The sequence below is a fragment of the Anser anser genome (assembly GCF_964211835.1).
Source record: "Anser anser genome assembly, chromosome: 6".
Classification (NCBI taxonomy): domain Eukaryota; kingdom Metazoa; phylum Chordata; class Aves; order Anseriformes; family Anatidae; genus Anser; species Anser anser.
In genome coordinates this window covers 384,169-411,573 of record NC_139726.1, presented here as the reverse complement: position 1 = coordinate 411,573, position 27,405 = coordinate 384,169, and the positions used below count along the sequence as shown (strand labels likewise).

At 38.3% G+C, this 27,405-nt stretch overlaps 1 protein-coding gene across 9 annotated transcripts in view; it reads left to right on the top strand.

Moving 5' to 3' along the window:
* Window positions 1-27,405, top strand: part of TANC1 (tetratricopeptide repeat, ankyrin repeat and coiled-coil containing 1) — a gene marked incomplete at its 3' end in the record, with an annotated part of 95,675 nt that overhangs the window by 3,691 nt on the left and 64,579 nt on the right. For 4 of the 9 annotated variants that reach the window (XM_083841645.1, XM_083841642.1, XM_083841651.1 and 1 more), the window contains exons 2-4: window positions 18,064-18,189; window positions 19,862-20,044; window positions 21,072-21,146. The exons of 2 other annotated variants lie outside the window; for them this stretch is intronic. In XM_083841645.1, coding sequence (XP_083697771.1) covers window positions 19,996-20,044; window positions 21,072-21,146 — 124 coding nt within the window. In that variant the 5' untranslated portion in view covers window positions 18,064-18,189; window positions 19,862-19,995. Of the gene's footprint in view, window positions 1-5,349; window positions 6,692-18,063; window positions 18,190-19,861; window positions 20,045-21,071; window positions 21,147-27,405 lie in introns of those variants that run through there. 3 more of the 9 variants (XM_083841647.1, XM_083841646.1, XM_083841644.1) reach the window with 2 other exon arrangements.

Here is a 27,405-nt window from a genome sequence, read left to right as displayed (position 1 = left end):
AGGGGTTGGGTTTTAATGTTTGCATGGTGACTCGTTTGGCGAAGCACTGCTTTGTGAAATACTTCCCAGGCGCTTCTGCAGTCCGGATGGTCAAAATCATTTGGGGAGCATGGCTGATCCTGAGAAACTTCTAGAGTGCCTTGGCAAATTCAGCTATATCTGGAAGTGTATGAAATTGGAAATCTAGGTGCAGCTTTTAGTTTTACTGATCTTAAATATCCCAGCCACAGAAGGTACAAAACTACAGACATGTGTTTTAAATCTTTCTCTGCTTTTTTTTTTTTTATCAGCTTCCTTAAATTCATGGTGCTGCTTTAAAGTTAGGACTCGTGAATTATCAGTAGATGGAGATTTTCATGTTTTAGATTTTTTTTCTGACACTAGTCTGTATTTCAGAGAAGTCTCCCTAGACTCCAGACCTGGCCTGTGATGCCTTCCTTGCCCTCTGATTAGTGATCCAAGTATTGCTCAAAGTCAACTTTTTTTTTCTTGTAATTATGCATCACATTCCAGCATTGTAAGAAATAATGTATCAAAGAAGAGCATGCAAGGTGAGCGTGCAACACGTACCCCCCTGCGTGGGAGGGGGAACAGTTACAGACGTGGCGGGGCTCGAGCAGTGCCCATGCTGGAGGATGCGCCGTGGAACAACGGCGGTGGGTGAATTCGTGACCCAAGTCAGTGGCTTTAATGCTGAACCCTTAACTTCGTTTCTTCCCCTTCCCTTCTGTGTGTTCCCCCTGTCTAGTTCAGACAAATCTTTAATTAACATATTCAAGAATTAGCGCGTTTGTAACAAAATCTGAAGACTTCCTAAGCAGTCTCTTTGGCGTAATCCTAGCTGCCACCATGGTTATTTTTCTAATGCAGAGAGCAAAGCATTCTTGGTCATGTTGAGAAGCCTTGGCTTATAGTTGAACTTCTGACTTCCTCTGTTAAGATCTTTCATTTTTACGTATATTTATAGAACTAGCAAATATTATCAGTGCTTGTGTTATCTGTATCTAGTAGCATATGAGGTGCAATTTCAGAAACGTGTGGGATGAAAAGGTGAGGGTTTGCTGCTTGTTTGCTGCGTATTTCATATATTTGGTAATTAATAGTTTTAAAAACAACAGTGTATGTGAAATGGCTGCTGCCTTGTATCCAGGTTGCATATATGGTCTGGGTGGTTGGTTTTTTGGGGGGGGTCGGGATTGCTTTTTTGTGTGTGTGGTTTTCTTTTAGGGGGGAGGTTGATGGGTTGAGGTTAATTTTTATTTTTTTAAGACTTGATCATAGTCTTGGTTAAATCTAGATCCAGCGGGAGAGAAGCTGCAACTTGTTAGCAACCCAGGAAACGCCCTCAAAGAAAGTTTTTGATGTGTACGTTAGTGCGTAAATGTGAACTCTGCAGCTACATGGCGGGAGGTGGGCAGTGGGGAGCCCTGTTCCACTGAAGCGTGGAATGGTTTTGCTTCTTTCAGTATTGTGTTAGCTTCTGGTGGAACTTTGCTGCTGTGTACTTAATTATATTTAAGTACTAATTATTAAGTATCTATGACTTGTCGAAAGCTGGTAGTTATGAGTCAAATTCAGAGCTGTTGCACTTAAAATAGCTGTGGTGTTTTAATTACTGGAAGAGACAGACACCAGATTAAACTTTTTTTAAAACCAGCTTTGTTTCATCTGGAAAAATGTTAGAATTTGAGTAAAGACTACCTTTCTTCTTTCAGTCACTTAAAATGAAACTAATCAATTTCTTTCTTAACAGCTGTCCTTTCCTCTGAATCTCTGTTTCTCGCCAAACTTTAACAAGTTAGGGTTTGAACAACATGAAAGCAAGAATGAATAGAAGCAGAATATGACCTGTGACTTCTGAAACTTAAGTGAAATTTAAGTTGCTAGAGAGCTTAATGTGTGGATTGGTTCTTTTCTTTGTTACCATGTGGGGGTTTGTTTCTTTTTTTTTTGGTTTTGAACAAGTCACAAAACATAAAAAAAAAAAAAAAAAAATTCTTAATGTGAATTTTGGAGGGGACTGTTTTTGTGGTTTACACCAGAAATGCCTTTGAGTTGAGTTGATCGTTAATGTGCTTCAGGGTCTATTTTACACTGGGCTGGATTCCCATTGAGGTCAGAAAGGGAGTTTTTTTGCTTAAGTAAGGACAGAGTTTCTGGATTTTTCTACAATATTTGCCTGAAACTGAAAGTTTCAAGAGGGAGGAATGTTACTGCCACAAACTATAGACATAGTTTTGCTATGACAAAGTAAAATCTTCAGCACTTTCCAAGTACTGATCTAGAATCTTTGTAGGCATGAAAGAATTACTTTGAAAAGTTTAAGAAACAATGAAAAGACATCGGGAAAATTTCCCTTTATCCTCAGTTAAATTATACTTGGCAAAAGTGGAATGGAATAGGAACATTGTGCCTCCTGGCATGATGTACCTGCCTACTGTCGTGATGTACTACCGAACTAGTGCCCAATTTCAGAGTTCTTGGGTATGCTTAAAACTCTGGGAAGGCAGAGCTGCTTAGTGTAGGGTTTTCACTTCTTCTGTGTCTAAGCTATTGCTTGCTTGTGCCACCATGGTGCATTACCAGATGTATTTTCTGTAAGTTTGCGGCAAGTCAATCAACGGGTGATGGAACGCTTCCTAAAAATAACTTTGCACTCATTCAGTGAAACCAGGTGTGTTTTTGAAATCTTGGGGGGGGGGGGGGGGGATTAATAATGTGGTGTTTTATTTTTCCTGACCGATAATTCTGCACTTTATGACTAAAAGACAATGCAGAAAGGAGGGCAAAAGTGACTTTGTTATTTTGTTCTGTAGAGTTCAAAGTGCTGTAGAAGTCTGCACCAGAGGATTATGCCGCAAGATTTGTTAGAGGGGATTTTTCCTCCTGTGCCTGTACCACGTTCTCCCAGGGCTCTTGCAGCCTCTGCCGTAGCGCGTGCCACCGCAGCCCCGTCTGGGGCTTCTCGAGAGAGCTCCTGGTGTTGGCACAGCGTTCTCCTCAGGTGCGTTGTTTCACAGAGACCTGCTGGCTGTCTCTGAGACATCTAACAGCATCCCTCAATCTGCTAGAAATGACATGCTTCCTGTGTTTTTTATTTTCCTCCTATTTTCACCAGGTCTGCTAACAGGAAAACCAAATGCTTTCTTCCTTGGTGAGACTTGCTTGGTTGAGGGAGAGCTTTAAACGGTCCTTTTCCTTTCTTCAAGTCTTAGTTTTTACCAGGACAAATGATTTTTTTCTTTCCAGTTTCTCTTCTATCCACAGGGTTTCATGCTAAGTGAATTCTTGTTAACTTCAGTCTGCCGCTGTTGCATCTGTTGTCTTTGTAAATCAGTGAACTTGGTTCATTTGATTTAAATGGAATGCTTGCAGCCATCCCAGTAACTGGCCAAGGCAGAGCAGTATATAGTCTCTTGGCAAACTTATGAAGGTTACATAGATCTACGATAGTAACGAATAATTAATTTTAAAGGATACAAGTTTGTATTGTTCCACTACTTAAACTCTAGTTGTGAAGATATTTTTTTTGGGGGGGGGGGGGGGTATGGGACTTGCCTGTGGAGGAAATGCTTCCTGACATTGGCGTTAGAGGCTCTTACTGGTGCTTGTCTATTTAATTACTGGAAGCAATGGGACAGCTGTAAAACTTTATATGGACTTGCCAGGTATTTCATATTTTTGGTAAGAGCGTGTACGATCTTGTCTACGCCAGGGAGTTATTGCAGAATAAGGCAGGGTGTGAATGTGAAGCACTTTTCACCTTGTATAGACAAGCCTTTAATTTTTCTTGCTGGAGCAAACTCTGGGATGTTTTACATATGTTTTTGTCCCTAGTTTGGGCTCTCTTGTGGCCTTACTGCTGACAAGGAATTACATCTAAAGCGTGTACCTCATGTGAGCTCATGCGAGCGGTTTCAGCAGTCTGCTTGTGTGAAGGGAGTACTCTCTCACAAGAAAGCCTCCAGTCTTCTTTCAATCCAGCATGTAAGTCCTTTGTGGTAGATACTGCTTCTCCTCAGTGTTCAAACAGGACTCGTTTTAACATTGTAACAAGGGCTGTTAATCCTACTGCATTATACATTAAAATAAAAAGTGCTTTAAGTGAAGAGGAATTGGCAAAACATGGATGTTTGAGTGTTTCCTTGTAGTTCGCGATACAGAGGAATGTCTGAGTGTTGCTCATAAAAGAGCATAACCAATTAATTCAAAACAGAAGATTTGCACTTCATAAGAGACAGAAAGGGTAGAATCCCAGGATTTGAGACAGGAAGCAGGGAGGGTAATATTTCTGCTTTGCCACATTCCTGTGGGCGAGATTTCAGGAGATAGCTGAGCCAACCTAGCAGTTTGTTGTGATTCAAAGGCGTGGTTCTCCTTCCTGCTGTACCTGCCGTGGGATCCTGCTTTTTCCAATGTCATCTCCGTGGCTCATCCGTCCCCTCAGTGCCGTTCAGAAAACACGAAGAAGGTTACCTTTCCTGCCAGTTAGCGTGTCGAATCACGTTATTGAGTGTTCAGACAGAACTGGCACAGTGCAGCAGGAATGTACAGCTGCCCTCTTTGGCCATTGTGTAAAGACTCACCTGTTATGACCTTCAACAAACTGTTTTTTGCTTCTCTGAAGTAAAACAAAAATAAGACTGCTACCCTCCTTGAAGGATGTTACAAAGCGTAATGTGCTAAAAGATACTGAAGACCAAGATAGTCAGGGGGAAGAGACGGTACATATAAATTCCTAAGATATATATTGATTCATGTATCTCCTGGATTCTGTAACTTAATGTCTAGTCTCTGTGCAGGCTCAAGAATATTAAATTAGCAAACTTGGGAATTTATCTTCTGTGTTACTGCTTTAGACTGTTTATTTTTATAATTTTGTTTTAATTTATTTTGTTTTAATTTATTTTATCTTAGTGGAATTGTGCTATGTTTATGAGCCTTGCATTCATGTTTATTTCCTGGACTTAGGGTCACTTAGTTGTCTTGCCTTTTTTTTTTTTCACGTTTGTTAACAGATCCATTTAAGGCAGTTGCAGTTTCTGAAAGTAATAATCTTCTGAATTTCATTTCTAGTACAGTTTCTAAGTTTTCCTTGTATTATTTGCCCTGCTTGAGCAGGTGGGCTGGACCAGATGACCTCCAGAGGTCCCTTCCAGCCACAGCTACTCTGTGACTCTACCCTACCCAAAGAAGTCTTAGTGAGCGTCATTACTTTTGTCATTGTGTATTTCAAGTCATTGCACAGATACCACTCTACATCAGGTAACTGAGATTAGAAGTTATATATTCTAATGAAAACATCAAAATCTATGTGAAACAAGAGTAATATATTTTAAAAGTCACATTAAAACCTCCAAAAGTATTTACTTAATAATAGATAATGTTGATCACTATTTTTAGTCCTGTGAGGCAGGAAGTGTATAATGTGTCCTTTGTATGCACACTTTGGATGGAGCTTTGCATTTGTTTTCTGGCAAAAGTGAGTAGTTGAAATTCTCATCCATTTCAAGATCAGATATTTTACAATCAGGTTGCAGAAAACATGCTGTCCCAGAATTTCTGAGGGTAGCTGATATGGAGAGGAAAAAAAAATAGATCAGAACGTGCACCTGTATGGGACATAGATGTGCAAGATAAAGACAGACGTGTGGTGTTAGGAGAAAATTATTAATGAAACAGGAGAAAAGGGGCAATTTTTGCTTTTTGAAAGGAAGGAAAAGATGAAAATTCCAGGAAAAAGCAGAGAAAAAATTCTGAAAATAATCTGGTGGTGTGGATGAAGAATATAGGTGATCTGGAACTAGATACGATAAGGAATTGAAATGTAGAAAAAAGCTTTCAGTTGCATCAGCGCCATCTTACTGTCACATTAGCGTGGCTTTTTTCTAAATTTCAAACATACTGGATTCATTGCAAACTTGGAAAGTAGCTTTGGTAAGGAGAAAGCCACCTTTCCTGTATTCTGGGTGTAACACTAACTCTGACAGCAGAGATTTGTCCATTGCCGGGTTTATCAAAGGGATCTTTTATTGCAGTAGCTGGCCAGGGGTAGGTCAGCTCAGGGTCCCCCACTTCACACACGGCGTTTCGTGGGGCTCCGGGCCGGGAAGGAGGCAGGGGAGCGCGGCGGCCGTGTGGCCTGCAGAGCAGGCAGCTGCACCAGCAGGACGGCTGCCTGGCCCCTGGCCTCACCCAGCTGTGGCCGATGTCACCTCATTAATGCCATCAGCAGCTTGCGTGGTGTTGTTTCCGCAATGCGTCAGTAGGAGAATCCAGGAATAGGCTTAGCTTTGGTTTCAGTATGTATGTGAAAGTTAAACGGCTGGCACATAAGAGAAACAATGATGTACCTGCTTGGAGAAACCGAAGGGAGTTGTGCCGCCATCTCCTCCACTTGTAGATTTGCTTCAGTCTTGTTTTCAAAGCACAAGTTGCTTGGGGGGCTGTTTGTAAACTACCTCAATTTTATTCCTCTTCTGAGAGATCTCAGCACCTGTAGGGGTCTGGCCAGCTGCCATGGCTGAAGCCTCTGAAAGGAATAGAAGTGTGGAGCGGTGACCGTTGGCGGGAAGCAGGTATCGGCACACTCAGTTCAGCAGTATTTCGGCTGGACCCTATCCTGTTGTTGCTGTGGATATGCTTTGCAATGGATATAAGGAATGATGGAAGAAGCCTTCATTTCTAGACAGTAAGCATATATTCTCATATGATGTCCTACGATGTTTTCCTCTAACTACATGCATCTAATCATATACTGCCAGCTTTCACCAGTGCCTGTTTTGGCTTGGTATCAAGCAATTTCATGTAGCAGTTGGAGGGAATTTGTCTTCCTTTTTTTAAAGGGTTCATCAGTGAGTCTGTTACAAATCTTTGGAGTTCAGTGATTTTTTTTTTTTTTAACGTAAACAGTGGCACCACTGTCAGACCAGATGTGGCAGGTGGCATTTTAGGTATACAAAAACACTCCACTTCTAGAAGTGCGACTGAAGACAGTCACGCTGCTTGTTTATGTGTAGCGTGGCAGGAGAATCATGTCATTCAGTCTGGAGGTGCTTAATGTTATTTCTTTATTCGTGTTTTGCTTTGCTATTTGGTTATATGCAGCTTTGTAGACAAAAGAAATGAATATGAGAACTAGCATGTTTGTTGGACCACATGCTATCATAATTGTGTCCAGAAGAGCCCCGTGGAGTTAGATTGCTTTGAAGTCACTTTTTTGGGGGGCGGGGGGGGCTGTGTGTCTATTGTCCAGATATCTAGAGTGCTGTTTTGAGAACTGCCTTAGCTTACCAGTGAAATTCTCAACACATTACTTATTTTGGCCAAGTCTAATTTTGGAAAAGATGGTCTCTGATTCTTTTTTTTTTTTTTTTTTTTAAAGATAAATGAGCTTGGTGGTTGGTGTTCTTTGTACTGAAAAAGAAAGTCAGATGTGACTGTTTAGAAGTGGCTCCTTTCCAAGTTCTGAGTTACAAATACACATCTTATATATGAAAAGACTCCATGGTAGCGCACACAGGCACATAGCTTGATAAGTTTATGTGGTATTTTTTCTATAGGATTTTTTATCTGCAGTATTTGACGAGTTGAAAATATGAAGCAAGTTGGAAGTGAAGCATAATAGCTTTATCTCCCTCACTGTTGGTTTATCCAGGTGTTTCCTTCCGATGAAGGTATTCATTCCCTTTACATGGCATAACTTGTTTCCTCCCCTTGAAGTTTAAAATAGCTGAAACAGAGAAACAAAGTGCTATATATGCAAGCTGTAACGTAAAAGCCGCAGTAAACAAGCAGAGGGCTGATCACCTATATCAGCTGCAGTAGTTCATTTGTTAAGTTTATGGATTTTAATGATATTCATTATGCCTAGAAAAGTTAAATCATTAATATTAAACCTCGTTGGGTGGGCTTTTTAGTCTTCTCAATAGACATGAGGGAAACGCAGCCCTTGGCTACTCACCCAGTGACTGGAGAACTTCTCCATTCTTCCTGGGGATGCTGAGTAGAGATGGCATGACTTTAACCAAAATGAATTTCGGTTAAGCCAGTTCTGTCCTGGGTAATGATAGTAGACAGATCTTGTGTATACTAGCTGATGAGGAAGCACTGACTGCCTTAAAGGAATGTCCTGTACCAAAATTTGATAAGAATTCAACTGGCATGACGTCATTTTGCTGTCACCTAAATCAAATTTGGTTTCTTCTTCCTACAAAGGAGAGTTGGATATTGTCTGCAAACAATTGCAGCTACAGAAGACAGCTATGTGAGTTTTTTAAAGTGTAATGACTCCAAATGCCAGGCAGTGCTTCTGAATCAGCTGGTAGGAATCTATTGCCATGCAGAAGTGAAATGGGACATCACTGGGCTGAGAATTTTTGGGTGATGAAGACTTTCTTCTGCTGCTTCCCCCACCTTATTTTCTAGACCGTGGTGATGCCTTAATAGTACTTGTAGCTTAATAGGAAGAGAGAATGTTAGTTAAATACACTTGTGAAGGCTAACCTTTGCAGGCTTTTTTAAGAAATTGGGGGACCCACATCTGTTCTAATGGGTATACTGGAAACTGCATGATGCATGGATAGTCCAGAGAAGATAGTCTGTTCGAATGTTGGAGTCAAGTGATGTAGATACCCATGACAGATCTGTCCCCATCTCTGCTTTGCTAGATCAAGCCTCTCCTCAGTTTTGCAGGTCATGAAACAATGTCTGGAATTGCAACAGTGTGGAGGAGGCGGGTTTAAACTGATACAGTGTGGAAGGTGATTTTTGCCTGCTAAGTTGTTTGAACTGCAGCCTGTATAATGTAAGATGGATACGTTCTGCATTGGATTTACTTTTTGCTGTTTGAAGTGAATGGCTGTGTTGTTTTACAGGCAGATTGTTGATATTCATTTGGAAGTTAGGGCAGTATCTAGGACAGTTGAGAAACTGGAAGCACGTTTTGTTTCCATGCTCTTAATCTTCTGTTCTTTCTGGAGGAAAAGGTGCTGTCATAAAGTAAGCATATGGCTGTTCTGTAAAATAAGACTGGACTAGGATGAGTTGGGTCAAGATTTTAGCATGATTTTTAGAATCGTAGAATGATTTGATATGGAAGGGACTTGTGACTTCTAAGAACTTTGTCTTCCTTTCATTTTCTGTGTACTGTTAAAGCTGAAATGGCAGTTTCTGACCTAGTTTTCATCTAGTTTTAAGCTTCTGATTTTTTGCTGATGTAGTGTGTGCAGGGTGTCTCTTCTGCCAGATGGAAAGTGATGAGTTCTTTCTTGCCTAGCGTTTTGACCTTCTCGTAATTAAAGTAGGGGCTTTGTCACGTTTTCAGTGTTTGACATGGTAGGATGGAGAAAGATAGGATGAAAGTGGCTATTATGACAATAGGAAGAAAAAAAAATCTATGGTTATATTTAATTTTTACTTCTTTGCTCATTCCTGCCCAAGCGTAAGCTGTTTGTGACATCCACTTGTTCCTAGGATTGCTGGCTGGGATTCTTGTACTGGTGTTTCCTCAAGACTTAATATTTTTTTTAACCTTGTGACCTTATTTCTGTCTGGAACACCTCTTCAGGTAGTGGCTTTCCACTTAGAGGAGGGCCATATTTTTCATCTTATCTTTTAACTTTTTTATTGAGGTAAGTATTATTGCTGAAGGCAAGCAGCAGGGAGTCTTTTTCCTCTTATCCACCCTTCATTATTCTACTTGCTCCACACGCCCCCACCTTCTTCTTACCCCGAAGCAAAAACTTACTTTGCTGAATGATCTGTGTATACTGATCTGTCTTGGAAGGCTGGAGGAAAGGAAAGATAATTCATTAAATTTAGAAATAAAAGGCAGTGGGATGATATAGAGGGTAATTTACTTCTGTGGAACGTAACGATACAATTTAAGGGAGAAAACAGCCTGATGAAAGCGGAATTAGTCTAAATGAGATGAGACTAAGAGCACAGTGATCTTTTGATCAATGCCTTTGAAGAAACCGGCAGTATCTTGAAAATGACAAGAGCTTGGAGGTGAGGTTCGGAAGGAGGCTTAAATAGCAAGGTTAAATTTGGTAAATTCAGTAGGGAGGAGAAGCAGGGTTTTGTTTTTTTTTTGCTTGCTTCTGTTTGTTAAGTCATAACTGAAGAAAGACAAAATTCTGTAGGAAATTGTAGATGGTTATGGTCTTGGTATTTTCTATGGAGGAGCTTGACAGAGTGGGAAGGAAAAAGGAAAAATAAATTTATCTATAACTAGTATGTGGTCACATAGATATATATTTTTATTATTTTATTTTTTATTTTCTATGTGAGAAACAGCTGGTGAGCCTTAAAATCTTACAGCTCCTTTGTTGGGAACCAGTGCTCTTTATCCCAGCAGTAGACAGGCAAATGAGCTATCCAATGGTTTTTCATCCACATCATTGCCGAATCTTTCAGGTTAGTTTAAACAGGTGCTTATGACATTGGAAGTTAATATATATTACTTTGTCAGTACTTTTCATCTACTTCAGTGCAAGATCAGTTTCTTCAGTGCTTGAGGATAGTAATGCATTGCTGGGGAACAGTAATCTTTTAAACTGGTAATTTCTGTAGTATCTGGCACCTGACCAAGAATTTTTGGACAGCAGTCAAGTGACGAGACCACACTTTCCCCTGTGGTCACAGTCCTTAGAGACCCTGGCCGAAACAACCAGCAGTAGGGTAAATTAGTAGCGTAGCAGAAAAGTGAGTGATTGCAGGATGGGGTAGGTATGTTGATGAAATCTGGGAAGTCAAATCTAAAACCAAACTGGTGGGAAGTAATCTACTGCAAATGCACATTCTAATAGCTAACATGACGGTGAGGATGTTTTTCTCACGCTTCCTCATCTTTCACCTCTTTCATTGTATGTTAATAGTGCTTCAGGGTGCAGTTCTGCTATTTAGCAACACATTGGAAACCTCAGAAACCTCTGTGTCCTTTTGAGTCTCCTACTAAATTGAGGCACAGCTTTCAGAGGTGTCAGATAAGTCAGGGGGGATGCGGAATATCTCATAGAGGATAACAATAATTAGGATGTTGAGTGAGCAACAAGTGAAACAAGTGCAGTATAGTGTGTCAGCTTTGTATCTGTATTGATCTTCCTGCATGAGAAATATCTAAAAAAAATAATAATAAATAAATAAAAAGAAATGTCATATTGGTTTAGGGTTTCACAGAAAAATCGTTCAATAATACCTGGTTTACTTCAGTGAGTTTGTTTAGTTTTGGCTAAAAGCAACCTGTTAGAAACATTTTTATGCTACTTTACAAGCTTTTTCAGAGACAGACTTCTTCAGCGTATCTGTCATTTTCATTCATACATTTGAGTAATAATAACCCAAATATAGCTCATTAGAGGTTGTGCCTTAAAAAAGACAAGCAAAACCCACTATTCTCTTCTTATCAAATGTTCCTGTTCATTCTTGATTTGGGGGTCTTGTGGATCTGCAAATACACACTGTTTATTATAAAAATGTTAAATACTGATGTCTCAATGTAATTGTTTTAAAGATTTTTACGTACTGTCTTGTCTTGATTTCTGTTACATCACTAACATCTTGCTGCTTTAAGTGATTTTTGTTTTCTTCCTCACTGAAAAATGCAGTTAAGCTAATGGAATTTGAGTTTGCCAGAAAAGGGAAATGTTTAAACTCTGTGTGTAACAAATGATATTCTGACTGCATTTAAAGGCAAAACAGCACTGTCACTAAATTAAGTTTTCTGTAAACCTTAAGATGGAATCTGGATACTTGTACTAAACACACTTTTTCCAATACATCTTGTTTTGAAGTACACATTTAATAAATCCTATGCTGAGAAGTGTAAAGTACTAAGTACTGTTTCGCAAATTGCAGAATGACTAAGATGTTTCACCCTTTACTTCTTTGCAAATACATGCTAACTGTTTTTCAGGATTTAAATATGGAGAGACTGAGCAGCGTGAGCTTGGGAAGTAGGTAAATGTGGAGTTTGTGGGTACTAGCTCTGGTGGTTACGTACTGTGTAGGATCAGTTTATTTGTCCTCTTCAGACATGATGAACTCTTGTGGATAGATCTTTGAAAATAACCCACTATATGCAAGCTATATGAGACATGTATGCCACAAAGCATTAAAGGAAGTGCAACAAAAGCTATTAATCTTTTTGACGCTGATGTTAGTAACTGCTAGTAGTAATTATACTTGCAAAATATTTTCCTGTGAAGAAGTTTGAGTTTTAAGAGATAATTGCAAACAGTGAAAATGTGGAGGAACTTTTTCTGTCTTTTTGCTTTTCAAGGGGTATATTGCCTAGGTTGTGAAGTACGTAATTTATAAAAGATTAGGAATGAAGTTAACAGTATCCATCTACTCCTTACATAACTTAGCATTTCTATTTTATACACCTGATCCTGTTTTGGAATCCCTCATTTAGAAAAAAAAAGATTATGCAAGTTCTTAAATCAAGGGACTTTCTACCCCTTCCCTTCATGCTCTGAGTATGAGGCAATTGTATGAAGTATCTTGTGTATCCCAAAGATGCACGGTGGGATTGGGGGGGGAGGGCAGTACCCGTTTTAATACATTCAACATGAGCTCAGGTGGGAGATCCATTTTTTTTAAGCAGCTAATATTATTTTTGATTGCATAAGCGAAAGAGTGTTGGGGTATCTTCCTACTTATGTGACATTACTAGTAGCATCTCTTGGATAATGAGTCCACATCTGGTATTTGTTTTTAAGAGACCCTCAAGAAGGAGTGAGGGCCATGCATTTTCATGTTAAAAATGCACTGAAGCCTCACCTGGTCACCTAACTCAGGAGGTTTAGTTGACTTCTGTTAATAAGCTCCTGCTTGGGAAGGTTCTGACAATCAAAGTCACTTTTCAAACCAGCAGGCAAAAGGGTTGTGAGATCTAATAGTCAGGAGTCAGACAAGGCATACTTACAAATAGAGGACGGTGCTTACCCAGCAGGGGGGGAGCGTAACAAGTGGCCTGGAGGTTGTGAATGAAGTCTTTGTCATACACGAGCCTGTGCGGGAGTCTCTTTTTCAAGATTCTGTGGTCTTTTTGTGCAGGAGGACAAACTTCAACTGTTAGATAAATGAGCTAGTGACAGATGTAAATTATTTGCCCCTTACCTAAATGCTAACAGTATGTGAAGTTAGTCAAAGTAAAGACCTAACAAATGTGATGAAAAGAGTGATGTCTATTAATAGAAAAGGTCGCTTCAACTGCACGTGTTGGATTTAGAGCAACTGTATGCCATGGCAGCTGTGCAGCTCAATGGAAGCAGTGGCCTTGATGCATGATGTGATGTAAACCTTGAGAGGGTTAATCCATGCAGACTTCTTTCATGTGGCGATTACGTCGTTTGCTAGAAGACAACACCAGAAGTAGCCAGGTATTAAAGCTAGTTTGATATGGATAAGCAAGATGCAGTTGCAGTTATTTCTAAACCTAGCTAGTTGTCTGTTTCTCCAGGTGGGAGAAGGGTTATTTAGTGTTTCTGTACCTATTCTTAATTAGGAGTAACGATTGCTCTACATAAAACTTCAAATAAGTGGTAATATTAAAATCACAAATAAGCTGTTCGTATTTTTAATACACATTAAACATATGCTTTTTATTTTCCATTTTCTTGTTCATATTTTCACTTTTGTCTTTTTTTTTGATTAAGAGTATATTAGCAAGGGAGGAAAATTTGCTGGAAATGTTCGTTGGTTTTTTTTTTGTTTGCTTGTTAGACTATAGGAGGAACACATGTATACATCTTTATTCAAGATAGAGGATATTAAATAACTTACTATTTTGGAGAAAAACTAAAGCTTTAAAGCTCCTGGCCATCTGTGTGGAAAGGGTGGTACCTAAGTGAAGGTTTTCGTGAAATGGTTTCAAGGGTCTCTGCTTTCTTATTATTATAGTGACAAGTATTTCTAACGCTCCTAGAGATCAGATGAATTGGAGAAGACCAAACAAGCAGGGAGAACGATATACCTGAAATTACAGATCATAGTTTAAAAGAGTTTCTAGAGCTACTAGTTATCTAGATCTTTTTGATGTTGGGTCATTTTCCCCAATGTAAAGTAAATGCAGTCAGTTATGGCTTCTGTGAGGGCGTTGGTGGAGAAGGGAGTGGAAGGAAACGTTTGTTTAAATATAATAAATCTGTCCTTCCTTTAAAAGGATGGATAAGGGAAAAAACGGTCAATACAATTGACTGTTGGTATGAGGTGTTTTGTTTTTTTTTTTCCTCTTGTTTCTTTGATTTTTTTTTTCTTGTTGATTTATAGACCTGTCCTTAGTGATCTTCTCACTGGCTAAGTATCACCTTCTAAACTGCCAGCTTTCTTCTTAACTGGAGCTCTTTTCAGCTCTGTGTCAGGGCAGCATCAAGGCTTTAAGCACAATAGTGTGGGTTTTTTTGTTTGTTTGCTTGTTTGTTTTTTCCCCACAAATAGAGAGCTCTGATCTTTTCTTCTTCTGACCTGGATGCCATGTTTTTCTTGTTTGAAAAGTGCAGTGTACAGGGTGCACTTCCTGAGAGTTCTCCCCGGGCTTCTATTAAAAACAAAATGTAGGACATATGAAATAGAAAATGAAATGACGAGGCCTGCATTTTGAATTATATCAGTTTGGGCTTCCAAATTACGTGCTACAAAAGTTTCTGAGATTCCCTCATACTTGCTTGTTACCTTTTAAAATTCAAGTCTGTAACTTAGACTGCATATCTTTTCTGCGGTTGTCCATGTTGATCCATCAGGATCCACTTGATGACTCCTTTATAAAAGCTCACTTAAAATAACTCATTTGATACTCAGCTAAGAAAGGCTATAAGCCTTACTGGAGAACTGCTAGGCTTTCATTAAGTAGTGTGCTTATGCTCATCAGCTCTTTGGGTTATTTAAAAGGAATTATATGTTTATTGGAAAAACACGTTGGATTCAACTAGTTGTTAACAGTGTGTTGAAGTGGTCTTGGGAATCCCCGAATACTGAACTAAGTCTGGATGTAATACCGAAAATACTAAAGTCAACCACAAAATATAGTTCTTTTGTAGTTAGAACTCTCAGGCAGGGACTACACTGTTACAGCTTGGGACAAGTTTTCTTTATCGCCTAGGATCCACTGTCATGCCTGAAAAACCTTATTTATTTCACTGTAAAAGCAAAGATGAATTACAGCTATAAATCAATAGCTCCATAGCTGTGTATATTTACTGCTTTACCAGCTTAGAAGAATATACAGAGTAGCACATTATCTGCTGGCAAAAAAAAAAATTTTTTCCTCCAGTTCTTACTAGACTTTATGATTATAGTAAGAGTAGGGGAGGGGTCTCTGGTAATCTGCATGGAATAATTGGTTTGTATAGCTTCTTTACAAAAGGAGCCCAAAGAACATTTTGTTAGATTTGAAGCCAGACAGAATTCTAAATGCCAATTAAACTATGTTAACAAATAAAACTAGCTTCAGTTTCATGTGAAAGTTGCCCTTAGGAGACAAGGTCATACGTGATGCATGATGAACAAAGACATGAAAGTTTCACCTTTTTTTTAGCCTTCATTGGTGAGCATAGACAACTGCAGATAGATGAGAATTGAAAGAAACTGAGATGGAAGTAGTGAGCATTCTGCATAGGAACGATGGAAGCAGTTTACTCTGTGCTGTGTTCATACTGTAATGATAGAAGAAAAGGAGAAAGAGGTTTGAAACTCATGTAAGCAGTATTTTTACTTATTTGTCAGTTAAAAGGAGAAAGGGAAGAATGTGGGAGACATTTAGTTGCTGTTGGGTTTGATATGGTGATGAAATGGGTTTTTAGGGCTGTCTCACAGTTCTTCAAGTAATATTCTTCTTAAGAGCTGCTTTGGTTATCCTTCTCTAGAAAAAAAAAAAGACTATTAGCATACTGTTATTTCAAACATAAAGTGCTATGCAGCAGATTTTTTTTTTTCCCACTAGGTTATATTCAGTCAACCCACAAGTTTGAAAGTATATTTTTAAAAGGCAACTCACTGACAGCACACATTAATTTTTAGGCAAGTGGACAGTGTGTTTTCTTGCAGTAAAGCATCTATGGATCCGTAAATTCAGTTTTCCTGTCGCACAAGGAACACTTGTACTAATGTTAATGACATTAATAGGTCTTGCCAGACTCTACAGATGAACTGTATGCTATATCGGATTTTAGAAGCCACGAGCTTGCCCAGGTTACATGTTTTTTTTTAATTACCTGTATATATACAACAAGTTCAGCCAGTTTATGCTGCCAAATTAAACATTCTCTTCCAGTTCTACAGTCTAAACCATTAAACCAGGATATAAGCACTTAGAGCTTAACAGTTTTTCAATTTGTTTTTAACTTCATTTATTTTTTCATACAACTTAAAGGAATTTAAGATGATACAGCATCACAGGACAAGACAGTGATGCTTGTATTAGAAGTTCTATATTTGAAATCCAGGAGGTATGGAAGCCTGTAAAGCAAAATAGCTTTATTTTTGCTTAAGATTATGCACAGTGTTCAGACAATCTATTCTGATGTTCGTGATAGGCAACATTTTGCTCAGAAGCGAACTTGAAAATGAATTGCTTTCCAGCTGACAGGTAGGAAGGCAACAAAATTAAGGTCCTCCCTTTCCTTGCAGAGGGCCAGTTCTGTGTAGGAATCTAATATATGTCTGTAGAAATTGTTTATTATATCCTTAGTACGGGATGAGTATATTTCCTTCATTGTGAATCTAGGCCAAAATCAGTTTTTTTTTTTTTTTTTAAATTATTATTACTCTTCCACCTTCTCTCCCCCCACCCCCAAGTCATTAACTTTCTCTCCTAAACTATGAACTGTTGGGATTTGCTAGGTTTTAGTATTTCTGTTTTAAATCTGTTGTGGGAGCTCTATAATGGGAATCAGCTGGAATATTTGGCTCACCAGTGAGCTGACTTAAGAAAACACCTATGGTCTCAATGAAGTGAGACTAATATAATTAGAAAAAAACAGGTGATCACTAGCCACAGTCAGTAAAGCAGACAAGAGTTTGATGCTTTCACATCATTTGTCCATTGGATTCCTCTTTGTGCCCAATATAATTTCCACGGACTTTTTTTTTAAGGTCACATTTCTTCTGTCTTTGAGCTGCTTCTGGAGGCTTCTTTTAGCATTGAACCTGTTTACAATTCTGTAAAAGTTGTTTTATTATTACTTTTTTTTTGGAGGCTCAGCTCTGTGAAACCAAACATATTTACCCTCTCGTATTCTTTGTATTCTTTGGTTCTGGTTGCATTACAGTACTGAGCTGTATCACTTCTTTGCGGGGGGCGGGAGGAGGGGGAGTGCATCCAGTGTTCTCTTTAAGGCAGAACTAGATTAGATATGCTCTTTGAGCTTTAGCAAGATATCAGGAAAACTATTTCTGTGTTCATAAGATGATACTAGCCAAATTTTAGTAAAATCTGTTGTTCTGCGAGATTTATGATGTTTTAAAGTGTTTGTATGTAAAATTTGTCATATAACATACCAGCAATATGTAACACTGAACAATTTTAGAGGAAACATGAAACTTTCAAAGCCAGGCATAGGTTAGAGAATAACAAATTAAAAATGTCTCCGCAAATCTACCTAGACTTCCCACTCTTCTACATCTGCGTTATGTTTCAGCCCTGAATTACATGACTGAACACTGTTATCTTCACTAAACGCTTTAACTATATCTGCAAACACCTGCTTACGGGTTGTAAAGATTTTTTTTTTAAATTAAAAGCTATAATACTCTTGAGTATAATTACCTCAATTGTGACCTACTATAATGAGCTGGGAAAATTTTCATTTTAAGGAGCTGTCCAATTGCATGTAGAAATGAGTTCCAAAGAACTTATGACCTTCAAACTGTAATAGTAAGGTCAAATTTATATATCTGGGTTTCTGGAACAAATGACCAGTGTCTAAACATTAAGCACAGACTCTGTGTTTGTTCCAAACTCACACATGTAGCAGTATCTTAAGTTGCGTGGTGTGAAGTGGCTGGAAGGATTCAAGAAGAGCCAGAACAATTTACCTCTTTTTTTTTTTTTTTTTAAAGAGTTTTGTGCTAAAATTTGCAAGATCCTTTCTGAAATGGTGTTCAAGATCATGGAGAGGAGAACAATGGAGTTGGAATCTACTTTTTGTCAGAGGAAATATCAACAATATTCAGTTTGGCTGATAGGTATGAAATATATAACACAGCTGTCCTCTACAGTACTGTGCTTTACCCAGTTCTGTGAAAACATCAGAGAAGACTTGTCTTTGTGCAAATAACATTCACTACAGCATTTTCAGTCTGTCATTTTGTAGATATAATGCATAGCTTTCCTGGGTCCCAGTCAGTGTGCTGTAGATGAAAAAGGGCATTATTTTCTTTGTAGACATCCTTTGGAATATTTGAATGAATAGGACACAATTACATAATTAAAGATTTTAGCACAGTTTATGTACAAAAGAACAAATTTGGATTGTACAGTCCAGCTTTTAAATTTCTAATTTCATAACTTTTTAATGCTTGCCGTCGTAGTTTTGGCATTGTTAATGTATGTAAGGACCTTTTGTTTAGTCTGCAAGTTTGAATCTGGTGCTGTTTAAAAAAGATAAGCAAAGAAAAATGTGGTTTGAAATACTAATAAAGATAAGTGTTTCATACAGATACTGGGAAGTTAGCTCTGTAATATTAAAGAACATCTGTAATAATTCAAACATGCTTTTATACATAGTTCTCAATGCAAAATCATTCTTCTTTCTCCCTCATACCTATTTCAAGCTAGGGGAGATGTTTGATTTTTAAGTGCTATTTTAGGACTTGTTGGTTTTCCACAAATATAAAATGTTTATTTGACTCTGTAAAAACAAACAACAAAAAACAGGCTCTATTTAACCAAAATAATATTATATTCTTCCTCATTCAGTATATTTCTGTAAGGTATCCCAACTTAAAACATTCAGTCTAGCACGGGACATTGGTTACTTAAAGCAAGGCTACTTAGAGCTTCAGAGTTTGAACCATTTTCAGTATTGGAAAAAAAAAAAAAAGCCATTTCACAGAATCACAGAATCATCTAGGTTGGATGAGACCTCCAAGATCACCGAGTCCAACCTCTGACCTAACACTTAACAAGTCCTCCGCTAAACCATATCCCTGAGCTCTACATCTAAACGTCTTTTGAAGACCTCCAGGGATGGTGACTCAACCACTTCCCTGGGCAGCCCATTGCAATGCCTAACAACCCTTTCAGTAATTTTTCCTTCTTATCTATAGTTCCTTGACTAAGTGTTTGCTATGGCATTCTAGTGCCCATGTTTATTTCGGGGCTCTTGACTTGCCTCTGACAGCACAGAGCAGAGGTGTGGGAGGCACTTTGGAAAGGGCGCTGGGCTGGCCCTTAAGGGTCTCATCCATCTGGAAGATTTCTGTCGTTAATCTACTTTTCATAGAGCTGGAATGAAGATGAGCTTTAAAGCTTACCAACTTTTTTTCATGCCTAAACCATAAGCTTGTGAGGCTTACAGCTTGTCTTGCCGTTTTTGTTTTGTTTTTGTCCCTGTGCCCAGCACTGTGGTCAGGCAGATGAGCACATTAACTGGTGCAGATCTTTTATCCTCAGCCCAACACTTCTTACTCAAAAACCACAGCTGAATGTCTTTTCTTGCAGATGTCTGTCTGAGCTGTTTCAGAGATAAGTATTCTACTCTTTCCTTATGGGCATGCTCTTTTCCTGTCCTTCTCCGTCCTTACTGGTCTATTCAGAGTAGATCTGAAATATAGGCCGTTCCCTTCTGTGTAACAGTCTTGAAATACCTAGCAGGCTAATGTAATTACGTCTCACCGAATTGTCTGTTCTCTACAGTAAGCAACCTGTTACCTGAGTTTGGGCGCTGGCACTCCAGGCCTCTCAGTGCCCTGTCCCAGGCCCAGGCCTGAGCTCTGAGCACTGTGGAGCGAGGGCTCCTCCAGAGGCGTGGTAGCACCCTGTGGCGAGGAATGGTGGCTTTGGTTGTTCGGAAGGCAGCGCTGCTCCTTGTACGACTTAGTAAGTGGCTTGTTGTCTGTGTCATCTGGCTGTTTCCAGCTGATCGTGTCTGAGTCTCTCAGAAAATTCAAAGGAAATTTTTTCTTCTGTATAACAGTGGACCTGAGGACATTACTTGTTGTACATTCATGTTGCATATCATGTGCTAAACTGAGGTAGCTTTGCAGTTTTTCAATGGAGAGAAAAAAATAAATAACCTAGAATTTATAGATGCTTTAGAAAGGTTTCTGAGAAAGAACTGCTCTTCACCGTTCCTTGCATTGTTTTCCCTGTAATGGAAGATAGTTACCTGAAACATCTAAACTGTCTTCCAATTTTATAACCTAGATATATTTTTCTTATACTTGTAATTCTCTGAAATCTGCAACTGCTGCTTGCTTGAAGTTGACTGTTAAATTTGAGACTTTGAGCGCAGATCAGGAGACCAAAATGCATGTGCTCACAGGCATGAATACGTGGACGCATATGTCTGTACATAGCCGTGATATGGACTGCAGTGATATAATTTGCTGTGCTGTTCTTGTGTTGGTCAAGAGTGTGTTGTATAGGTGAAAAACATTGGTGTGGTGATACCATGTCCCATTGTCCACTATCAGTTCTGTACTTCCACAGTTTGGAGTCTCCAGCTCATCCAGCCACCTCACCAGTTCCTTCAGCTGCGCTGATGAGCTCAAGTCAGGAGTTGGGCTTTTACTCTTTTCTGGTTTTGACAGAGTGTCCTACAGTAACTTACACAGGTTTAGCCTTATAACCTTAATTACACATGGAATGTGGAGAATGCTGTATTATTTTTCTTTATAAAAAGGCAGCGAACTCTAATTACTTAGTTCAAGTATTAAAAATTCCTTCTGCTTTAGGACTTTGCTTAACAAAGCTACATTGAACTAAAAATAAAGCCTGCCAATAAGTTTCTTCTAATTACCTCACTGTTTTATTTATACTGATCCTACCTTTGTTTTGTTTGGTTTTGTTTGAGTGGCCATTATTAATGTTGCATTTAATTGTGTTTCTCTTTGTTATCCTTTAGGAACAACATTTAAAATGTTAAAGGCAGTTTTAAAAAAGAGCCGAGAGGGTGGAAAAGGGAACAAGAAAGAATCAGGTATGAGTATTAATAAAATATTTTATAACGTAGATGAGTTGTGCATTATAAGTTCAGCGATTAAATTTATTCTGTTGCAGCAGTGATGCCCAGTCTTCAGGGCAGAGGGTGACCAATATTGCTTACGCTAAGTGTGGGGAGGTTTGTGTGCCATAGGCCCTCTGCTTTGACTAGAGTCTTTACATGCAGAGCACTCATTTTGTGCGTAAGTAGGAGGTCTGAAGCTTCCTGGAAGTGCATATCCAGTGCACTCATTCTGGAGCTGCTGCCAGGAGGAAGGGCAGATGAGAGCAGCTTGCTCACTTTTCTTATCATAGAAATACCGCGAGCAGGATGCATGTATTGTCTTGTCAGCTTTAACATGGTCCAAGGTCAGAGGTTCAGAACCATGAACTATAAAAACCTATTTTAAACTACTTTTTCAACTATGTTATAGCAAAAGGTTTATTATGTGTTACAGGAGATATATATGTATTGTTAGTCATGTATTTAGGAAAAAATACATTGAAATTAAGTGAAAATTTTTAAAGTTGGTTATCAAGCTTCCATCAAGTTCTGATTTTTCTTTTAACTGCAGGGGTTTTTGAAAGTAAAATTAATCATTAATAATTTTTAATTAATAGCAGAATAAGTTTTATTTTCTATTAATCTTAAGTTTAGTAGGCCACTACCTAATTGTATTGTATTTAAGGGAGAAAGTAATTAAGAACGCTAATTCCTGTTTTCATGGGCAGACAAGGACCAGCAATGCTCTTTGAGAATAAGTAATAGTCAAAGAAATGCAGGTGTTGGTGGCTGAGTATTAAACCTGCCTGCTTTGTGCAGGGTATGCTGAAGCCTATGTGAAGCTCTAATGCCTAGAAACTTAAAGGATCTCCATGACAGTTACCTTTTCCCTCACAGTTCTATCTTTAACTGGGAACTATTAATGTAGATTAATATATCTGATTTTCTGGTTAGTTTAGATCCTAAATTATCTGTAAGAGTGAATTTATGCTTTTTGGCAACACAAATTTGTTACTCCCAGAATAATAATAATAAAACAAAGAAGTAAAAGATTTAAAAAAATAGTCCTTTAATGCACTAAATAAGTACTGTGCACTACAGTACATAGACTACCACATTCAAACTGTCAAAACCTTTAAAACAATTAATCACTATATTTGCATTGAAAAAGAAGTTTAATACGTATATTGCCATGCTACTTTTAAAGCTGTACTGAGTTAAAGTCCTACAGGGAAGGGTTTTTAAGTGTTGTTTTGCAAAAAGCAGTTCTGTGTTCAACTGGCGGGTAACTCAGAAAATTCTTGGGGTATTCTGAAGTTTACACTTCACCACATCATCTTTCGAAGTGACTGAATGATGAGAACTGTTCTAGAAAGAAAAAACCCTGAAACTAGAACAAAAATGCACAGAAGTGATCTCAGAGCAAGATGAAAGGCATCCTGTTAATATTGTATGTACCACTAACTTGAAGTTAACAGCTGGAATTGTTTAAACATAGTAGGCTAAAGATTTCACTAGTGAGGCTTTCCTTGGTACATTTTTCTTTAAAATACTAAATGGAAATTGCTTTAACCTCAAAAGGAAAATTAGCTTGTTTGGAACGGAGCTTGGACCACACTTTAATCAAAGTCTGAAGCTTGAAAAGCCTTTCTCCTCTAGGTCAGAAGATCAGTATTTTCTGTTTTGGGATCTGATCACATCTATCTAGAGTAACATCTGCAAAAGAAAGGGTTTCCTCACTTTGTTTTAAAAAAAATACAGTATTGCTATATCCTTGAATGGAAGGGGTGCTAGGGTATATAGTTTTTACTGTTTCTTTTTTGTTTTGTTTCTCTTTGCTTTAAAAGCAGAAATCTAGTTTGATGTATAAATTGAACGATGTGGAAATGAAATACTGGGAAAAATCAGTGAATAATTCCTGGCTGATGAATGCTAGAGTAAGTAGGAGTGCAGGAGCTGCTTTTTAAAATGAAGTGATTAATTTATGCAGTGGTTTCCAGAGGTTTGGGCATATTTTGTATTTGAAGATATTTAGAAAAGTTTGGGAAAAAAAAAAGGTGTGCATTCTGTTCTGTGTTACATCCACCACTTCTCGTGAAGCTGTGTTCAGTTTCATAGTTCTGTCTGTTTTATTTCAAATGACTTTCCAATTCTTTCAACTGTAAGACATTTCTGAGTTTATTTTGGGGAAGGTATGAAGCAAGGCAAAGAACATTGTTCAGCCTGTAGAACTTATTTTTTTGCTCACTCCTCTCCATGACCCCTAAAATCCAGACAGGGAGAAACAGAAATTGTTTGAATTGCAAAGTTGTCCCATTTCATGGCCCTTCACATTCTTGATGACAACATCTTTTTAAAATTTATTAACTCTTCAAAGAACTATGAAGAGACTGAAAAGGTATGCTAATGATGGAAGTTGACTTGAGAGTTGGTGTAGAAACATCCATCCTTTCAGCCACCACATATGAGGGTAGTGCAATAGTATATTTAGATTTTTCTTTGAAGTTCATGGTTGCATAAGTTTGATTTTTTTTATGTTGATGAAGTTTTGAAAAAGTTTTCAAGTATTTCAAAGCTTTGGAATGTAGCAGGAAGTAGACGAGACAGAAAAGCTCAGTAGTGTCAAACTGAATCTGGTTAGGAAGACTTCTGTGACCTTCTTTGAGTATAACTTGTTTAGGAATAATAGCTAACAGCTAAAAAGGTAGTAAAATATTAGGTTGCCACAGCTGTGTCACATTTGGCTGTATGAACAAGCTTGCAAGCTTGTGCTGAGGTGCACAGGTAAATCTATCTTTCTTTGCATCCTAGTAGAAAGAGGTGAAACATTGACATACAGAATTGCAGGGGAGGAGCTGTAACTTCTGAGAGCTTTGTCTTGACTATTCATAATTGCCTTGTTTTAACTGAAGTCAAAAGGGGAAGAGGTTGAGGCTAAACTGCAATAGGTGACTCTTAAATAGAAGTAACCCCGGTTGTCCCACAGTTTCACTTGTGTATAAAAAAAAAATAGCCTGAAGTTGGCATAACTTAAAGCTGGGTGGGATGACTCCCGTTTTACTGAACATAAGTTAATGTTTGTGTGTTAACTATATCTTACTGTTTTTGTATCTGTCAGCCCTGAAGAACCACTGCAAGTAGGAAAGAGGAGAATGTACCTGAATTGAAGGCACAACTGTAGTATGAAACAGTCTGGGAAGGGGTTAAAAAATGGAAAGAAATTAAGACTGTCAGTGCAGAAATAGCCTGTGTGGATTTTAATGTTGAAATTGGCTCTTTTGCCCTGACATAAGGTCTTAAGAGCTGAAGATGTGCACAACATTTTTGAACCCTAACTGCTAAGTATATTTCAATTTTTAATAGCTTCTTCAATTCAGGGTTATACTGAAAAGGAGGGTCACAAGAATGAGAGCTGATGCTTTTAGGAGAGAGGCTACCTTATGTGTTATACTAAAGACTAATAGAGGGCTCTTATATACACATTACCTTCTGCTCTAATCAGGTGGGAGTCGGTGTTGTGGGACTGTCACTTGTGAATGGAGAAATGGCGCCTGGTGCTACTCCAATAGCAGCACACTAGCAGTGTGTAGTAGGGCTTGGATCTTGTAATCACTTCCATTACAATTCTTCTTTCCTACAATTGTTTAATTACTATGGGTTTATCTAGATGTGTCTGGGAGGCATTGATAAGTAAGTGAGTATTGTAGGATTAGGTAAAATCTGAGTGAAGCAAAACTTGTGTGTGTGTAAATGTGCATGTACTTACGTACAGCATGAGTGTGGTATGTGTACATGTACGTGAAAGAGACCAGCGTTGACAGCACTTTCCATAACAAAACTTAGTGAACTTATTTCTAATTGTGAATTCAAAGACAAGGTAGTTGGTATCATATTTAGGTAAATTGATGTGCCAAGGAAGCAAACTTTTTAACAAAGCAATTTTTTTGATCTGAGCGTCCAACTTCTGCACTTAGATTTTCCTTTGTTTTCTGCAGTAGAATTTTCTGTCTGAATGGGTATTCAGACAGTCATTTCTATGCAATGGAAGTTGATTTCAGCGTTGTCTTGTACTCCTTCCTTCCACTAAAATGATGTACATACTTGATGAAGCACAAACTTGGGGTAGGGGAAACCACACAGTCTACACCCTTCACATGAAACTAACAGGAAACTATTTTATGATTGTTGCGAATCAATCAGAAAAAGGGTGAGTGTATTAAAGTGAGTCCAGAGGTGGACCACAAAGATGATCAAGGGGCTGGAGCACCTCTCCTACAAAGACAGGCTGAGAGAGTTGGGGTTCTTCAGCCTGAAGAAAAGAAGGCTGTGGGGAGACCTTGTAGTGGCCCTCCAGTACCTAAAAGGTGCCTACAGGAAAGCTGGGGAGGGACTCTTTGTCAGGGGGTGTAGTGACAGGACAAGGAGTAATGGCTTTACATTAAAAGAGGGTAGATTTAGATTAGAGATGAGGGAAATTCTTTACTGAGGGCGGTGAGGCACTGGGACAGGTTGCCCAGAGAAGCTGTGGATGCCCCATCCCTGGAAGTGTTCAAGACCAGGTTGGATGGGGCTTTGGGCAGCCTGGTCTAGTGGGAGGTGTCCCAGCCCATGGAATGGGGTGGAATTACATGGACAAGGTCCCTTCCAATCCAAACCATTCTACAAACAGAAACGTTTATTTTTGTGTCCTGGGAAGTAATCCATGGTTTTCTAATGTACACTGGGCTGCAAATATACAAGAGTTACTCTCTCAATTTACCTTTGTTTCTTAAGGTTTTCATTCAGTCTTAGAAACAACATAAAAACGATATTTTCTCCTTTCTGTAAGGTTATTGTCATAAAATAAATATACTCTCTTTAAACTCTGAAAGAGGTTCTGAGTCTTTGAAGATCACTTAGGAGTTGTCTTTTCTAGTGACAAGTGACAGACTTAGGCTTTTTAACTGGGAGTCTGTTAGTGTAACTCTTGCCAGTTATTATGACATCTCCTTAGGGCATGAATTTTCTTTCATTATTCTTTGCTTTTTGTCTTTTTTTTTTTGTTTGTTAATGGACTTTATTTTCTAGATGTAAGATGATCTAATCTCTGTCTTCACTTCTACCCTATGTTTCTTTCTAAATCCCCTGGGTATTTCTCTGCTACTTGTTGTCCTCTTTTCATAGTTGACTGTGGATTGTATGTTTTCCAGTTTCTTTCCTTGAGGTTTTGAAATTGACTTCTGTAGCAACTGGGAGATGTTCAGCCTCTGGCCTCTCTTGCAAGGAGTTGACCTTTGTTATTTTAGTATAGCACACAAACTTCATACCTTTGTGTCATAATCCAAGAAATCAGAGTCAGAAGACTGTTTTCTAACTCAAATTCTACAGGGTTTCTTTTAAGTCCCCTTGTCTGTCTCCATGATATGATGATTTTATAAAGAACATGTTAATAAGTCTCAGAATGTAAACCAAAACTACTTTTAAATTATGATTGTTTTAGTAGAAGTTATACTCAGCAACACTTTCTTAAATGCTTAAAAATGCTTCAGAGGGAGATTTGTATTATTTCCTGTTGGTTTTATATGCTGCCAGTTACTGTGCAGTAAACATTTATGTTTGTTTTCTTTAACTGTCCTAAGTTGGCAAACTGCCTGCATGGGAATCTGTTTTTTTTTCTACCAAATAATCAAAAGATCAGTAGATATATAATAATTATAATGGATTTTAACTTAAAAAGAGATGAAAATCCCCTATATTATTTATCTACAGAACATGCTCAATTATTTCCGTTGACTTTTTAGTAACATGAGCATTGTCATTCTGTTGACCCAATATCAAGCCTGAAGGAACATGAATAATGGAAGTATTGTGCTTAGTTTGCAGTGTTTTTTCTGCACTAAATCCCATCAGACTTTTAACATCAAATGTAGTACACAGCGTGCATGAAAACTTCATTGATTTCAGTAGAAATTAATGTGGCAAGTAGTTGGGATTTTTGTGTTTTCTAGTTTAAAGGATTGTTTGACTTCCATGTAGTGCTCAAATAACAAGGGGCAAATTATTATATCAACAAAAAGGTAATATTTAGAACATAATACTGCAGTGCTGTAGAGGTAGAGAATCTGGAGAAATAAGAATGAGATCAGCGTTTGTGATTTCTGGATGATGAAGTAAAGGGTATGGAAGTACTTATTTAATGTTATGCATCATATTCAGTGGTCGTCTTCATGTTCCAATTTTTTAATTGGGGTAACAAAGTTCCATTATCAATATT